The sequence below is a fragment of the Lipomyces doorenjongii genome, assembly GCF_038497915.1.
Source record: "Lipomyces doorenjongii strain NRRL Y-27504 unplaced genomic scaffold V1508scaffold_64, whole genome shotgun sequence".
Lineage (NCBI taxonomy): Eukaryota > Fungi > Ascomycota > Lipomycetes > Lipomycetales > Lipomycetaceae > Lipomyces > Lipomyces doorenjongii.
The window spans coordinates 45,923-59,842 of NW_027118131.1; the positions used below are offsets into that span (position 1 = coordinate 45,923).

A 13,920-nucleotide genomic window follows, 5' to 3' on the forward strand; every position below is an offset into this window, starting at 1 on the left:
GTTCTTCTGCATAATCTAACCCAATATTAGACAACACTTACTGAACTACGCAGATCTTTCATGTAGGCAATTCCGTCGTTAACAAGCATTGCCAGTCTGGTTGATTGATTACTGCCTCATCTTGTCTGCCTGCTAATTCGGTTCCACACAAAATTTCAGCTTGCATTGAGATTACTTAATTACAAGTTTTCTGATGTCTACAAATGCGTGTTATCTGAACCCGACAATTATTGTTGATCGGACGTGAAGAACCCAATTGACTAGCAAGCGCTTGACGCGTATTATTGTGCAATCTCAGTATAATTTTCGTTTTCCGCCAATTGATTCGCTCAACTAAATATGGACTCGACCGATAAAATGGTAAAAGATTCAGATTCTCTGCGACATTACTATGGGACGACGCACACTAGTGATCACGACTTGTCCTTGTCGTCGGGTTACCGGGGCTCACAAGAGCTGTCGGAACGATTCTATGATCCATATGCTGAGTTACAATCCCGACTTGCAGAGCTACAATTGGAACTGGAGGTATAGTTCTATTCGTTGGTTTATAGTTGAAGTTCGTGGCTCATATTGATCCTACGCAGGAGGGTGAGATTACTGCAAAGGGTTATAGGAAGCGACGAGCGCTCTTGATGGAAGCCTACGGACAGAGTTCTGAGAACAGTCCGATGAGTTCAATGCAAGGTTCCGATGACGACATATTGAAACATTATGAAGTAAGATAATACTGCTTATGCCCGAATTCCACGGTCCGCTAATATTATATCAGAAGTTGTCGCAAGATGTGCCAAGCGACTTCAGCTTTATCCCTGACTCGCACAGATCACTAGAACTGACACACGACCTTCTGGGGCATGAGGATCAGGATCCTGCCGAGTTCATGTATTTGTCTGAACGGGAGGGGCGTAGCAGTTATTCGTTATCGTCAAGTTTCCCAGCTGATCCAAGCGCTAATGGAGCTACACATCCGTCGTCTACGTACGAATTTTCAAAAAATGAGTTGCAGTTGCCACTAGAGCCACGAGAGATTTCAGAAGCAGACTTCGATCCACATAATGGGAACATTCCGATGACTAAATTTGACAATCTTGCATCTATTCTTCGCCACCGAGGGCGGAACATTCCAAAGCTTAACGCAATCCTTACACTAGACTCGAAAGGAAAGGAAGTTTCGGCTATTACTTGGGACAAGCTAGCTTCGCGTGCAGAGAAGGTCGCTCAAGTAATCAGAGACAAGTCTGGACTATACCGCGGCGATCGTGTTGCGCTGCTATACCGGGACCATGAAGTCATAGACTTCGTTGTCGCACTCCTTGGATGCTTTTTAGCTGGAGTTGTAGCAGTCCCAATTAATACCGTCACGAAATTCAAGGAATTGAACTACATTCTCAATTACACGCAGTCTCATCTTGCGTTATCAACAGATGCAAATTTGAAGGCGTTCCATCGCGAATTCACGGCGCAAGGACAATCTTGGCCTCGTGGAGTCGAGTGGTGGAAAACGAATGAATTTGGATCCTATCACCCACTGTCGAAGAAGTCTGAACCACCGGCGTTGCAAGTTCCTGATCTAGCTTATATTGAATACTCGCGTGCGCCGACTGGCGAATTTCGTGGTGTTGTGATGTCTCACAAGACTGTTATGCATCAAATGAGCTGCCTGTCTTCAATTTTATCCAGTAAAGATAAACAGCGGAGACGATCATCCAGTGCTGGTACGGCGACGAGGGACGGTGGCAGATTGATTGGTCCTGCTGCAAAGTATCAGACAGTAATCAGCTACTTAGACCCTCGCCAGTCGATCGGTATGACCCTCGGAGTTTTGATGACAATTTACTCCGGCAACACTACGGTCTGGATCCCGCAGTCTGCGCTTGCTGTTCCTGGATTGTACGCGAACGTTATTAGCCGCTTCAAACCATCGATAATCTTGGGTGATTATACAGGCTTGAAGCAAGTTGCTTATAACTATCAGTCATTTCCTTTAGCCACCCGAAATTTCTCAAAGAAGCAGCCGGTCGACTTTTCCAGTATCAAGTGGTGTCTAATCGACTGTTTGACGGCAGACACTGAATTCCATGAGATTTTGGCGGATAGATGGCTCCGACCTCTGGGAAACAAATCATCACGAGAAGTTATCGCACCTATGCTGACGCTCTCTGAACACGGTGGTATGGTTATATCCATGCGTGATTGGCTGGGTGGTCAAGAATCTTTAGGATGTAGGCTCCCGGAACCATCCGCCGATGAAGAAAGAATGGGACCCTCTGATTTATCGGAACTGCTATTGGACAAGAAAGCGCTATCGACGAACAACGTACGAATTCTTTCTACATCACCGCCGCGGGGTGGATTTTTGGACAAAAATATCAAGAACACAATTCGAATCGGCGCGTTTGGGTATCCTTTACCTGACGCGACATTAGCAATTGTCGACCCTGAAACTTGTACGCTCGTGCCAGAGTTGATTGTTGGCGAGATTTGGGTCGATAGTCCGTGCTTGAGTGGCGGATTCTGGGGACTGGGTAGAGAGACTGAAATGATTTTTCATGCCAGATGTTGGGGCCACGATGGCACTTTAGAGATGGAATTTCTCCGCACGGGATTGCTCGGCTTCATATATGCTGGCAAGATCTACATTCTCGGCCTCTATGAAGACCGTCTTCGTCAGCGAAAGGACTTGGAGGAACAGCAGAACCCTTCGATAACTTGTTCGGACATTGTTCATACCAATCGTCAATACAGATATCACTACACAGCACATCTCGTGCAGACGATAATGCAAACTATTCCACGTGTATTCGACAGTTCCGCGTTCGATATATTTGTGAACGATGAGCACTTGCCAGTCGTGTTACTGGAATCACCAGTTGCGATCACAACTCCAGAAACACCAAACGGGCCGCCACGGGAGCCAGATAATGAGGTGTTAGAGGACATGGCAAATAAGTGCATGAACAAGCTTCGAGAGATACACAATGTGCGGGTATACTGTGTGCTCATCACCGCACCGAATACATTGCCGAGGACTACCAGAAACGGACGTTCAGAAATTGGGACGATGCTCTGTCGGAAAGAGTTTGAGACGGGATCGCTACCTTCTGTGTACGTCAACTTTTGCGTCGATGGAACCGTGATGAACGTGCCAAGAGACCAGAATGCTGAAGACGACGGTGGGATATGGTCTGTTGCGTCATCACACTTCAGAGAAGAGATGCTCATTCATGAGGACAAACAGTATTCTGGTGTGGATGAGCGTAATGTCGTGATGGATGATCGTACCGGCGGTGTTCTCTCAAAATTCAAGTCGATAGTGGACATCTTGCAATGGCGGGTTGTGTGTCAGCCGGAGGAGTTGTCGTACTGCAGTATCGATTCGAAATCGCGAGAAAACAAGGGCACGTCGTGGAAGAAATTTGATGCGAAGATCGCCGCCGTTGCGTCGATGCTGGTTAATAAGGCTGGTCTACAAGCCGGTGATAATGTGGTCTTGATATACACCCATGGTGAGGATTTTGTGCATGCTGTGCATGCTTGTTTATGTCTAGGTATTATCGCAATTCCATTGTCACCGCTAGACACAAATAGACTGAACGAAGATGTACCAGCCTTGTTGCACGTAATTGAGGATTACAAGGTCAAGGCAATATTGGTGAATGCGGAGACAGACCACGCAATGAAAGGCAAGTTGATTTCTCAGCACTTGAAGCAGTCAGCACATGTGGCACGCGTGACAATCCCACCAACGTATAACACTATGAAGCCAGGCAGGGTGTCAGGTGGATGCAAGGATCTCAATTTTACCATGAAACCGGATTGGACTAACCCTGGGCGGGTGGCATTGGTATGGGTGTACTGGACTGCCGACCACCGCCGGACGGCGGTGCAAATTGGACATGAAACGATACTGGAGATGTGCAAAATTCAGAAGGAAACTTGCCAAATGACGAGTTCCAAGCCGGTCATCGGATGTGTACGGTCTGGTTCTGGCGTCGGATTCCTGCATACTTGTCTTATGGGTATATATGTTGGAGCGTCGACGTATCTGATCTCGCCTGTTGATTTTGCCGCAAATCCTCATTTGTTCTTCCTATCACTCTCGAGATATAAGGTTAAGGATACTTATGCGACGCAGCAGATGCTAGAGCACGCGATGACCATTCCGCCGCTGAAGGGATATAATCTGCACGAGACACGTAACTTAATGATTGCTTTCGATGGTCGGCCCGCTACAGAGTTGTGTATGTCTTAAATGTGCCGATACATGAATTCCTCTAACGATGGTACACAGTTGGCAGGGTGCGCCTGCATTTTGCGTCATGTGGCTTGGATGGAACCGCGATCAACACTATATATTCACACGTTTTGAATCCGATGATAACAACAAGGTCATACATGTGCATAGAGCCCGTGGAACTCAAATTCGACGTGCGAGAGCTACGTCGCGGGTTTATCGTCATAGCGTCACCCGACAGCGGTCCATTCACATTGACTGTTCAAGACTCGGGTATGGTGCCGGTCAGTACACATGTTGCCGTTGTGCATCCAGAGACGAGAAGATTATGTCACATGAGCGAGTATGGAGAGATCTGGGTATCGTCCAATGCCAACGCACAGGGGTTTTACGGTTCAAAGGATCTGTTTGACGCTGAGCGCTTTAATGCGAGTACGATTGACGGCGATCCGTGCTTGACGTATATGCGTACGGGTGACTTGGGCCTTCTGAGGACTGTCACACGGCCTGTCGGTCCGGGTGGTGCTATGGTTGAGATTCAAGTGTTGTTCGTGCTCGGCGCCATTGGCGACACGTTTGAAGTTGCAGGCTTGAATCATTTCCCTATCGACATTGAGACGACGGTCGAACGGAGTCATCGGTCGATTTATCCCGGTGGCAGGTGAGTTTAACGATTCGTACTTGGAAGTAGTTCGGATAGTAACGTAAGAATAGTGCAATATTCCAGGCGGGCGGTCTGGTGGTGCTCGTTGTGGAGGTCAGCCGGAAACAATTTTTGGCGTCATTAGTACCGGTGATCGTGAACGCGATATTGAACGAGCATCAAATCATCGTGGACGTAATTGCCTTTGTTGCGCGTGGACATTTTCCTAGGTCTCGACTTCGCGAGAAGCAGCGGGGCAAGATCCTAGCGACGTGGGTGACCCGGAAGCTGAAAGCGATAGCACAGTTCACTATTAGCAGGTCTCCTGATGGAGGGTTTTATATCAAAAGTTAGGCGCCATATAGTATTAATTTATACTCTGTATTATTTACGGTTGTTAGTAATAGTGCTATTCTATTTGGGTTACTGGTGGATTAGATATTTTGGTTGATATTTTTGCGCATTGGGTTGTATTAGTAGATCCTTGGCGCCATATATGGCGTAATTTTAGTGGCATCATAGAGAATATTTGTAAAATAGGACTCCGTGGAAGAATCGCGACAGCCAGGCAGCTATTGATATTATCGATGCAGTTCCAGCCTAATACGTTCTATTCTTATATTATTACAAATGCAAAACTAATCAAACTTATAAAGTCGCTGTTTGACCTCCTCAGTGATCCACGACAACCCCTCTTTCAGATTTTCGCCAGTGTATGCGCTGCATTCCAATATCGTACAATTATGATTCGTTATCTTATCAATTTGGAGTGTCTGTATTATTATCATTAATTGGGATCCAAGCGCCGAATCGAATATATAATACTCACATCATTCACGAGATCCAACACAGTTGTGCGACTCTCCTCTGTCGCGATGACATCGATCTTGTTGACCAATATTAGTAGACCAGCACCCGTTAATCTGTCCTCCTGTATAACTTTATCCAGCTCAACCTTGCAATCTGGTAACCGATCTAGCGAAGACGCGTCGACGACCCATAATATAGCGTCCGTCTTCTCAAAGTAGTTCCTCCAAAATGGACGGAGCGTGGATTGTCCGCCGACGTCCCCTACCGAGCAATTAGCGAAACACGCCAGATATATGCAACTATATTCACACAAACACACATATATTCAATTTGTAACCCTGCCAATCTACTGTTTTTATATTAAAGCCGAGAGTAGGGCTTACGGACTTGACGTCTTCGCCAAGTAGTTGCTTCACAATTGTTGTTTTTCCGGCGTTGTCCAGACCCCTGAGTGTGCGGTGTTAACAATTTGATACTTAACGGGAGCAAAAGGACACTTGCAGCATGAGGAGACGAATCTCCTTGTCTTTTAACTTTTGTTTGCGTATTGTACTTAATAGTCCCATTGTGTTGTCGAGTATAACGCAACGCGCGGCGCGTATGTCGGTAAATGAGAATAGTCCACGTGATTTTTCTTAGGAGATCCTAGATCCATTAACTGATTATCGGGCTCGCGATTATCGGGCTGAAACAGTACCCTAAATTTTACCTAACCCTGGCCATTTCTCGAAGCAGAAAGACGATCCGACTGCCTTCCGAGATGTTCATTGATCTTCAATTCGCCGATCCGCGCAACTTTTATGATTTCTATGGCTAGGTGGTCATATCATGTAAATATATACTATCGGCTTGGGAGCGAGTTTCATATAGTGAGCTTGTACTTGTGCAAGCTGCCGATGGTCTAGGCGGGTCGGAGAGTCTCTGTCCTGACTGTTACACAGTGACCCTAACCCCATGAGACATAAATTTGTGTGTGCCCTCAGCTGATCCCTGTTTGGCCCCCCTGGTCTCTGTATAGCCTGCTTATCTGACTCCGCGTCAATTCGCTTGGCGCCTGCATGTTTATGCTCTAACAGAGCATACTATCGGGGCCTGCTGGTGCATGTCCTGCAACATAAATGGGTACATGGTGCTGCTTGCTCTTGAGAGCTGGGCCGTTCGTTGCTTATTCACAAGAGGCGTTCATGCACACCTTGCCAGCGGGATGGCACGAGCCGGCTAACAGAAGCGTTGCCCGGCCAACGAAATTGCGCTTGCCCAGAGCTGACCGCAGGCTGCTTTTCGCAGGCTTACTCAAGATACTGGGGATGGAGAAGAAAAGACAGCATCCACAGACAAAACCCCTTCCCTTTTTGTCCGGCGGGAAAGAATCATCTCTGGGCCACGCGAGCGGCCTAGAAGCGTGTAACACGTGCGCGTTTGTGCTCCACCCTGCTGACAGCAGCCAACCTTTTTTTTGTGTCGGCCGGCCATTAAGGTTTGCTCTGGTGATTAAGCCTGGTGCACAAATACGGTCACAATTTCGCGCTGATATCTGAAAGGCAGACCTCTCTTGACTTCGTCGTCTTCTCGCCCATTTGGTGCTGGCATCGACAGCTCGTCTGCTCTCCATCCCACCCTACTTGCTACCATGGCCGTATCCATACAGGACGTGCGCGTTCTAGCGTCCACGACCAGGAGCACCCACCACACATGGGCTCTGACCTTCTTCTGCCGTCCTGAGCTGTATCTCCAACCCTCGTCCATTGAGCAGCTCCAGACAATCGTGCGCGCCGCTCACCAGTTCAAGAAGACAATCACCATCACTGGCGCGGGACATTCACCGTCCGACATCACCATGACCAAAGACTGGCTGATCAATCTCGACAACTTCGACAATGTGCTCTCTTTCTCGCGCCACGAGTCTGGCCTGTTCACCGATGTTCGCGTCGAGGCTGGAATCCGCATATACCAGCTCAATGCCGCACTTGCATCTCGCGGCCTCGCACTCCAGAACTTAGGCTCAATTTCTGATCAATCCGTTGCTGGCATCATCTCCACCGGAACACACGGTTCAAGCGCTTACCACGGCCTAGTGTCTCAGCAAATCGTCGACATCACCCTCCTTCTAGCGTCCGGCGAGCTCTTGACCGTGTCTCCTACCGTCCAACCTGATCTCTTCCGTGCTGCAATGCTCTCTCTTGGCAAGCTAGGAATTATCACTCACGTTACTATACGCGCCATTCCGTCCTTCACTATTCACTCGTTCCAAGAGATTATTGACTTTGATAAACTCCTGGAGGACTGGAGCACGATCTGGACCTCCAAAGAATACGTCCGCGTCTGGTGGTTCCCCTACTCGCGCAAATGCATACTCTGGCGTGCCGAGAAGTCCCGCAAGAGCTTGTCTGTGCCGCGCGACAGCTTTTACGGTACTTGGCTTGGACGCAAGTTGTACGAATCGCTGCTTTGGTTCGCGACTCGGATATATAAGAGCGCGATGCCGGCCGTTGAGCGGTTCGTGTTCCGACGACAGTATGGATGGGAATCCACGTACGGGCTCGGCGGTTCCGAGGCTGTGCAGAACAGTGTCGACGGTCTGAATATGGATTGCTTGTTTAGGCAGTTCGTCAACGAGTGGGCGCTTCCGCTAAAACATGGCGTCGAAGTTTTGAAACTTGTCGACCTGGCCGTTACCAAGGCCGCAGAGTCGGGCGAGTATTACGTCCATGCGCCTATCGAGGTGCGGTGTTCGAATTGCTCGTACCCGAACAAAGAAACGACGCCTTTTGAGATCATCGAAACGTCAGGTGGCATCGGGGCAATTCCAGGAAATACGCTGCGGCCATTACTGGATTATTCCCCCGTTGTGCCGTACTCATATACCGGGCCAATTTCAAACGAGAATCTCACTTTATATCTGAACGCGACGATGTACCGGCCGTTCGGACGTGACCCCCCAATCGGACAATGGTACAGCGAGTTTGAGGATATAATGGTTGCGTACGGTGGCAAGCCACACTGGGCCAAGAACTTCATCGGCAAGAGTCCAGAGAAGACGAATTCTGTGCCAACAGGCGGCGAAATGGTCGGTCTCGCGAGTGTTTTTGAAAATTGGTACGGCGATGACGGGAAAAAATACAAAGCTATTCGCGAGAAATTGGATCCAGAGGGCTTATTATTTGGCGGAAAAGAGTGGGCAATCCGAAACGGAATAATTTAATTTTGAAAGTGTAATATACGCAGAATTGATAGATGTTATGGTGGTATAAGATATCGAAATATGGAATGATTGAATGACGCATTCTACGATGCAAATTAAGGGGTTTGTAACTTGTATTTTTTGTACTGTACAACATATATATATAATGGCTATCATACATCTCATCAATCATCCTGCCCCTACACAACGTGAGTCACTGGTCCGTTTCGTCCCCTGAATCTGCATCAAGTGGAAGATTCATTGAAGCAGCCTGCACAACATCTAGGTGCCCAAACTCATTCTCGGGGATCTCGACGCGTATACGCAGTTCGCGCTCCATTAAGATATCGCAAGCTTGCCTAAGCTCACTGTCATTCATCACCTCTCGGAGAGTATCAAATGCTTGCAACAATATGTCTGTTCCCAATCAGTAAACGCTGTTACCATTGTCTCTTGAATATCTACATACCTCTTGCCCAGGGGCACAAAGCAATAGCTCTAAACAGCACCTTCTTCGCATTCAATCTCATTCCTTGCTGCATCTCAAACAGCACGTACGCAGTCCACAATCCAACATTGTTCTGTGTCCTCTGGTATGTCACCGCACGTTCAAAAAGTGACCGTGCGACATGCACCGCGCCGTGCTCTAATTGATACCAAATCGCGAACCGCCATATCGCTACTGTCACGACGTCCTCGTTCAGAAGCACGGTGTTCAGCAGATTATTCACGTTATTTTCGATACGGTACTTGTTTTCATTGAGAGCGTACATTGCGATGAATTCCATGTTTTGCGGGAATGCTCTGATGCAAGAATCTAAATGCCCACGTAACAATGCAACTCTGTAGAATGCGGAGTGCGACATGTGGAACTTGATCAGTTTGGCCATGAACAGCAAGCTGGATTCGCGGACTTCGAACTCGTCCGGATAGCGCAGGTTGAGTTCGTCGGTGAAGGCTGTGAATGATTGTGCGGCGCAGTCGATATCGCCATCGGACGAATGGTACTCGATAAGCGCTAGGCATTTCATCGCATTGGATGCGAGATCGGGGTGTCGCTGGGCAAAGAACCGGCGCATCATTCCGGTCAGCGTCTTAATAATTGTCAATAGAGCTCTATAGGAAGATATCAAATTACTCACAGTACGTGATTTCAGAACAGACGTGTTGGATACCTCATTTACTTTCCTACCCTCCGGAATTCCTAGTAGAATATTGATCGCGCCCTCTTGGTCCTCGAAAAATGCAAGCTCAGCCCAGCTTTCCCACAACAATATGCACCGATCATCGTCCTTTAAAAAATCCACGGCAGTCTCATACACCGAGTTCGCCTTTTCCTTATGTCCTAACCGCCACTCGATGCTCGAATACAGTCTCCATAGCTTGATCCCATCGCCCTTGCGTTTTAACAGCGTCTTGGCGGTTTTGAGCGACGCCCTGCCGTTCTTCCGAAAGTCCCATTCCAGGAACCAAACAAGCAGGTCTTCGTCGTCGATTATTGTCTGTAACGATTTAATCACCCGATCTGTGAATTCGATGTCAATTACATGTTCAAAAGGATCCCTGCCTATTGCCGTTTCTTCGATTGCAAATTTGACAGGCCATGAATCTAAAAAGCTGTTGCCGTTCCATTTTGCAACGTCGCAGCCCAGGAACTTGAGACTTGCCCACACGAGATCTGTGCGTGCGCTAGCAGTGCAGAAAAAGTACATGAATGGTTGAATATCCGTGAATAAGACGACACGAAATGGGTCGTCTTCATCTTGATCTGTTCGGCTTGGAAGGATGTATTTGGAGGATTCAAGCTCTCCTTTGATCCAACTCCTCGTCACTGCCTCATCTGACTGGCTGAAAGCCCTTTCCGATTCAGTCGCTGTGTAAGTATTTTGCCATCGCTCGCCAATGATTTCCCCTATCCGGGGAGTCTCTTTTGCCCAAAATGTCCGCAGCCATTGCAATTTAATTGGCAAATCTGCGCTAGCTACGCTGCAAAAGTAATTGAGCTCCAGCAATCCTTGAATAATGGCAATTGCATGTTCGGTATACCCTACAACCAAATGTTAGCAGTGATCTTTGACACTTACTAGAGAAAGATACGTACCAGCCTCATATACAAACCGACAAGCACGAACCATAACGTAAACCAAATTCTTCTCAACCTCATTGTCCTTTTCAGCCGCGCCAGCGATTCTTGAGACAACATCGATTAACTTTGCCAGAACGGACTCGTACTCAAAACTTGACGAGTCTCGAATATTGAACTCCATCCAACCAATCCAGAAATCCAGATTCTTTGGATATTCGTCAATCAATTCAAGCCATTTCTGCGCTGCCTGATATTTTCCCTTCAAGTTTTCGAATAAATCCATATATTTCAATGTCAATGAAGTCTCGCCAGAATTCGCCTCCAGAGCTTTCTGATACACCGAAATCGACATCTCCCATCGTACCCTGAGGGGTGACCCCGAAGGTGCGCTCTCAGCCATGGCATTTGCTAAGTTGTGCCATCGCGACGCTGACTTTGGGAACTCATCCACTGCTTTTGAAAGTTCGATAATTTGCTTACTTGCCGCCGAGTGGATGTCGTAAGTGTGGCCTTCGTCCGACGTAATGTCCGATTCTGAGAAATTGGTTTCATCTGAGAACACTGCAACCCTGTCATCATCCCCATTCTTCTCATCGGGAATATACCGCGACGACAAAGGTACAAAGTCTCCAAGTAGTCTTTTCGAGCCATCAAGCTCAGTGTCTACCTTTAACCGTTTGGTCTGCGAATTAAGCACCCATGGGCGACGCGGCTTAATCTCACTATCTCGTTCACTGTCCCGGCTGATGATAGCAGGACCAGTAACTCCCGTGGCTACCTGTTCTAACCGAAACTCAGGTCCGAGACCCAGCACTCTACCACCGCCGATCCTGTAGTACTTTGGGACTGAGTATTTTGACGGCTTGCCGTAGGTCAAGTTGTCCATGTCACGTCTCGTATCAATGGCATATAACTCCACATTTGACATCTCCTTTTGTGGAATATTGTAATATTGCTGTGCCTTGTTACTAGATAGCTGTTTCTCGCGAGGTGTGTCCGTGAAAGCGTACGCAAGCTCGCTCAAAGATCGCGACGGATTCTGGCGGGATTTGGCCCACTTACCGGCCTCATCCTCTTGAATACTACGGCTCTTGTAAAGCTTGTGGGGTTCGGCTCGGTGATCATCATCACGGCGATGGTGTCGTCTACTTCGGTCTTCTTGTTTCGAAGACCGATCTCGGACACGCGACGACCGGTTTCCATTGCCATCCTCGCCTGATGAGACGTGACGTCGCGATTCTGGCCTCTTCGCAGTGGCTGATGTCTTCGCAAGCAATGACGGATTGAAACTCGAGAATTTGGGAACTGCTTTGTTGGTCTGGTTGATATAGAATTAGTACGATAAACCACTAAAGGTGAACCAAAACCCAAATGATACCTTTGCGTTCTCATTATCCGACATTGCAGCATAAATAGTAGCTCGTACGAGCCCTGTATTAGGAATACAACCCGTGAGATGTGGGCATATAGGTCAGGTAATTGTCAGATCAAGAAATCTGTATCGTTTGTCATTAGTTATGACGTGACAGTCCATCCCAACGTTGTATCATAGAACCACATTCGAATTACCCGGTGTTACGACTGAGCCGCGCGATCGATGTTAGTTTGAGGAGACCGGGTCATCTTGAAAGCTGCCGCATATCACGGCCACAACGTCAGGTTACACGAGGACAGCTACAATGCTTCGAGACTAACACATAGCTTGACACTTTTGTTTTACGCTTTGCCTCTTTCACTACTACAGTATCTCGCTATGCCATCATCACGTACCACGGACGGCGACTTCGTCTTACAAATCTATCCACACAAATACCCCACACTTCTGTACGACGTTCCACCGCTTATTCGACTACCAGAATCTGAAGAAGTCGGTGCGGTGTTTTTTATCCCTGGAAATCCTGGTCTTCCGCAATACTACACTCCATTCCTGGCGCTCATCCGGGAACAATTGCCTCGCTGGCGCGTTCTCTGCGTCTCACAAGCCGGATGCGACACGATATCCACTGCGTTCAAGTACACAGACTTTTCGAAGCAGACATATTATAACCTGGACGATCAGGTCGCACATAAATTCGAAATACTATCAGAATTACTGGAGAAGCATAATTATCTAGGTCCCGGAGGAACTCATAAGCAAGTCGTTTTGATTGGACACAGTATAGGATGCTGGCTCATGCAACATTTGCTTGTGCGTATAAGCAACTCAGATCTGCAAATTACCGTTAAGCTTGCAATATTGTTGTTCCCGACGATCAAAAATATCGGGGAAAGCGACTCTGGGGTCAAGTTTCGGAAGATAATATCACACGTGCCGAAATTGGCTAACATAGCGGGATCAACTATGTATTATCTGACTAGTTATTTGCCAAGGCCAGTAGTGCAGAGCATTGTTAGCCTTTTCATGCGCTTTCCGCCTGAGCATGCGTCTAAAGCGACTCAGGCTCTGCTTGCCTCTCCGTCAGTTGTGTACCAATGCGTGAGGTTAGGTGCCGAGGAGATGGAGAAGATCGCTGATGAGGCAGAAGATGTTGGGTCGTTATTTTGGGCGGGACTATGGGGCACGCTGCATAGAGATGGAAGTCGGCAGGGTCGGATAATAGCGTACTTTGCTCAAGAGGTATGTCCTCGATCTGCGATGGTAATATTGGCCCAAAACCTGCTGATATTTATTTAGGACCACTGGGTGGGGAATCACACGCGTGCCGAAATAATTGAAGTGCATTCGTCGAGATCAAACGTGAAGTTTATGGTTTCGTCTGCGGAGGATAACTGCAAGCATGCCTTTTGTGTGAGTGACAGCGACCTCATGGCAAACTATGTAGTCCAATGGATTAGAGAAATAGATTAGTGATGTACAGATATATTTTAACACTTTGTGGCCTAATGGCCTTATTAATAATAACTATTTGGCTGTAAATTGACAACTGAGGAATACTGCTATGAATCGTACTCCGCTATGTTTT

At 47.6% G+C, this 13,920-nt stretch overlaps 5 protein-coding genes across 5 annotated transcripts; 3 read left to right on the forward strand and 2 right to left on the reverse strand.

The window, feature by feature from the left end:
• The first annotated feature begins 1 nt into the window (after position 1).
• On the forward strand, positions 2-5,413 carry V1508DRAFT_253761 (uncharacterized protein). The gene is made up of 5 exons (XM_066936400.1): positions 2-528; positions 588-719; positions 773-4,244; positions 4,295-4,898; positions 4,952-5,413. The coding sequence occupies exons 1-5, from the start codon at positions 340-342 to the stop codon at positions 5,232-5,234; spliced, it is 4,680 nt and encodes a 1,559-aa protein (XP_066793636.1). The 5' UTR covers positions 2-339; the 3' UTR covers positions 5,235-5,413.
• Positions 5,414-5,422: 9 nt separating this feature from the next.
• Positions 5,423-6,256, reverse strand: V1508DRAFT_463857 (ADP-ribosylation factor family-domain-containing protein; the record flags this gene model as incomplete). The annotated part of the gene is made up of 4 exons (XM_066942884.1): positions 5,423-5,653; positions 5,710-5,951; positions 6,010-6,137; positions 6,186-6,256. 4 exons carry the CDS (start codon positions 6,254-6,256, stop codon positions 5,519-5,521), a joined length of 576 nt encoding a protein of 191 aa, XP_066793637.1. The 3' UTR covers positions 5,423-5,518.
• An 831-nt stretch (positions 6,257-7,087) lies between these two features.
• V1508DRAFT_254222 (D-arabinono-1,4-lactone oxidase-domain-containing protein) lies at positions 7,088-9,112 on the forward strand. Its single transcript, XM_066936402.1, has 2 exons — positions 7,088-7,177; positions 7,236-9,112. Exon 2 carries the CDS (start codon positions 7,321-7,323, stop codon positions 8,890-8,892), a length of 1,572 nt encoding a protein of 523 aa, XP_066793638.1. The 5' UTR covers positions 7,088-7,177; positions 7,236-7,320; the 3' UTR covers positions 8,893-9,112.
• V1508DRAFT_391192 (NRDE-2, necessary for RNA interference-domain-containing protein) lies at positions 8,994-12,465 on the reverse strand. The gene is made up of 5 exons (XM_066937936.1): positions 12,336-12,465; positions 10,973-12,275; positions 10,014-10,918; positions 9,341-9,965; positions 8,994-9,288 (listed from the first exon to the last, which is right to left on the reverse strand). Exons 1-5 carry the CDS (start codon positions 12,357-12,359, stop codon positions 9,086-9,088), a joined length of 3,060 nt encoding a protein of 1,019 aa, XP_066793639.1. The 5' UTR covers positions 12,360-12,465; the 3' UTR covers positions 8,994-9,085.
• Positions 12,466-12,583: 118 nt separating this feature from the next.
• V1508DRAFT_424095 (uncharacterized protein) lies at positions 12,584-13,882 on the forward strand. Its single transcript, XM_066941246.1, has 2 exons — positions 12,584-13,574; positions 13,632-13,882. The coding sequence occupies exons 1-2, from the start codon at positions 12,711-12,713 to the stop codon at positions 13,803-13,805; spliced, it is 1,038 nt and encodes a 345-aa protein (XP_066793640.1). The 5' UTR covers positions 12,584-12,710; the 3' UTR covers positions 13,806-13,882.
• Positions 13,883-13,920: the final 38 nt, after the last annotated feature.

What these genes read in the sequence shown, in the direction of transcription:
- V1508DRAFT_424095 (XM_066941246.1), top strand. Translation starts at nt 12,711, where the DNA reads ATGCCATCATCACGTACCACGGACGGCGACTTCGTCTTACAAATCTAT. An exon ending in TAGCGTACTTTGCTCAAGAG is followed by an intron (nt 13,575 to 13,631) that starts GTATGTCCTCGA and finishes ATATTTATTTAG; the next exon opens with GACCACTGGGTGGGGAATCA.
- V1508DRAFT_254222 (XM_066936402.1), top strand. Translation starts at nt 7,321, where the DNA reads ATGGCCGTATCCATACAGGACGTGCGCGTTCTAGCGTCCACGACCAGG.
- V1508DRAFT_391192 (XM_066937936.1), bottom strand. Translation starts at nt 12,359, where the DNA reads ATGTCGGATAATGAGAACGCAAAG. An exon ending in TCGGTTTGTATATGAGGCTG is followed by an intron (nt 10,919 to 10,972) that starts GTACGTATCTTT and finishes ATTTGGTTGTAG; the next exon opens with GGTATACCGAACATGCAATT. An exon ending in CTGTTCTGAAATCACGTACT is followed by an intron (nt 9,966 to 10,013) that starts GTGAGTAATTTG and finishes ACAATTATTAAG; the next exon opens with ACGCTGACCGGAATGATGCG.
- V1508DRAFT_253761 (XM_066936400.1), top strand. Translation starts at nt 340, where the DNA reads ATGGACTCGACCGATAAAATGGTAAAAGATTCAGATTCTCTGCGACAT. An exon ending in ACATATTGAAACATTATGAA is followed by an intron (nt 720 to 772) that starts GTAAGATAATAC and finishes ATATTATATCAG; the next exon opens with AAGTTGTCGCAAGATGTGCC. An exon ending in TCGGCCCGCTACAGAGTTGT is followed by an intron (nt 4,245 to 4,294) that starts GTATGTCTTAAA and finishes GATGGTACACAG; the next exon opens with TTGGCAGGGTGCGCCTGCAT.